Raw genomic sequence first — 1,237 nt, 5'->3', positions numbered from 1 at the left:
GCACGAACAGTGCTGTGTGCGGCGCTCGCCACCCTGGCGATTGTGCTGGACGGCGGACGGTGTGGTTGCCCAGATGGCCTTATGACGACCCCATTTCGACATCGTCCCTAAGGCCTCTGCTCATGAGCTCCATGCAGGAATGACTGGCTCAACCAACTGATCACAAATTCTCTCTGCAACATCGAAGTCATCAAATTATGCTGTCACGATGAAGACTTTTGGCGCTTTGTGAGATATCGTGGGAATTTGTGATCAGTTGGTTGAGCCAGTCATTCCCGCATGGAGCTCATGAGCAGAGGCCTTAGGGACAATGTCGAAATGGGGTCGTCATAAGGCCATCTCAGTGGCTACACGGCCTGCCACAGCGTGTGTGCCACGACTCTGGACGACTCTGAACCGGCGCTTGATGCGGGCATAACTTGCGATCCCGACCTTGCGCGACGTGCCTATTAGTGCATTCTACCATCTACTTGCACATGGCAAGCATGGGCGACGCCTCAGGCCCCATGCCGGCCATCCAAGATATGCGTGCGCCAAGGGTTTGCTACCACCTTAAGAACCTCTCCATTGCGGTAAACCGCTACGGCGCGCGTGGTGTCGTCGCGCTCTGCGACGTGTTCCGTCGCGGTGTGGCGCCGACGCTGCATTTGCTCAACGTCAGCTGGACGCCCATCGGCGACAACGGAGCCGCGGCGCTAGCAACGACGCTCGCGATGGGCAAGCCGTCGCGTTCGCTAGACGTGTGGGGCTGCGACGTGGGTGCCGATGGCGCGATGGCACTCGCGGCTGCCCTCCCGGCTGCGGGTCAGAGGTGTCATGTGAACGCCCCATTTAATCGGATGGGCCTCGCGGGCCAGGCGGCACTGCTGGAGGCGCTCGAGGCGAAGCACGGGCCGCAGCTGGGGCATGGCTTTGCGGTGCTGCAGGTGACCTTGCTTCCCTGGTCGACCCCGCTCGTGCGCGCACTTGGTCGAGGGTTTCGCCGTGTGTTTGAGAGCGGCCGAATGCGCGTGTAGAGTAGAGCCTCACTCAACTTAGGGGCGATAGCGAGAGGGAGCTGCTTCAGCAGGAAGCAGGCCCGGACTACTCTGGCCCAAGGTACTGTTCTTAGGGACAAACACTCTTCGGGGGCACAGACGGGACGCGGTACGAACGGGCCATACTACACGTGCACTTGCTTTTTTGCAGACGAAATTCTTTCATAAGAAGGGGTATAAACGTGCGTCCATTTTACTAT

At 59.3% G+C, this 1,237-nt stretch overlaps 1 protein-coding gene across 1 annotated transcript; it reads left to right on the top strand.

Moving 5' to 3' along the window:
- Positions 1 to 476: 476 nt before the first annotated feature.
- Positions 477 to 1,016, top strand: EMIHUDRAFT_255606 (hypothetical protein; the record flags this gene model as incomplete). Its single annotated transcript, XM_005772075.1, has 1 exon — positions 477 to 1,016. One exon carries the CDS (start codon positions 477 to 479, stop codon positions 1,014 to 1,016), a length of 540 nt encoding a protein of 179 aa, XP_005772132.1.
- Between the last annotated feature and the right edge of the window lie 221 nt (positions 1,017 to 1,237).

Source organism: Emiliania huxleyi (genome assembly GCF_000372725.1).
Source record: "Emiliania huxleyi CCMP1516 unplaced genomic scaffold EMIHUscaffold_3660, whole genome shotgun sequence".
NCBI classification, from domain to species: Eukaryota; Haptophyta; order Isochrysidales; family Noelaerhabdaceae; genus Emiliania; species Emiliania huxleyi.
Note: the sequence above shows the minus strand (reverse complement) of the source record. Positions and strands in the feature narration are given on the sequence as shown.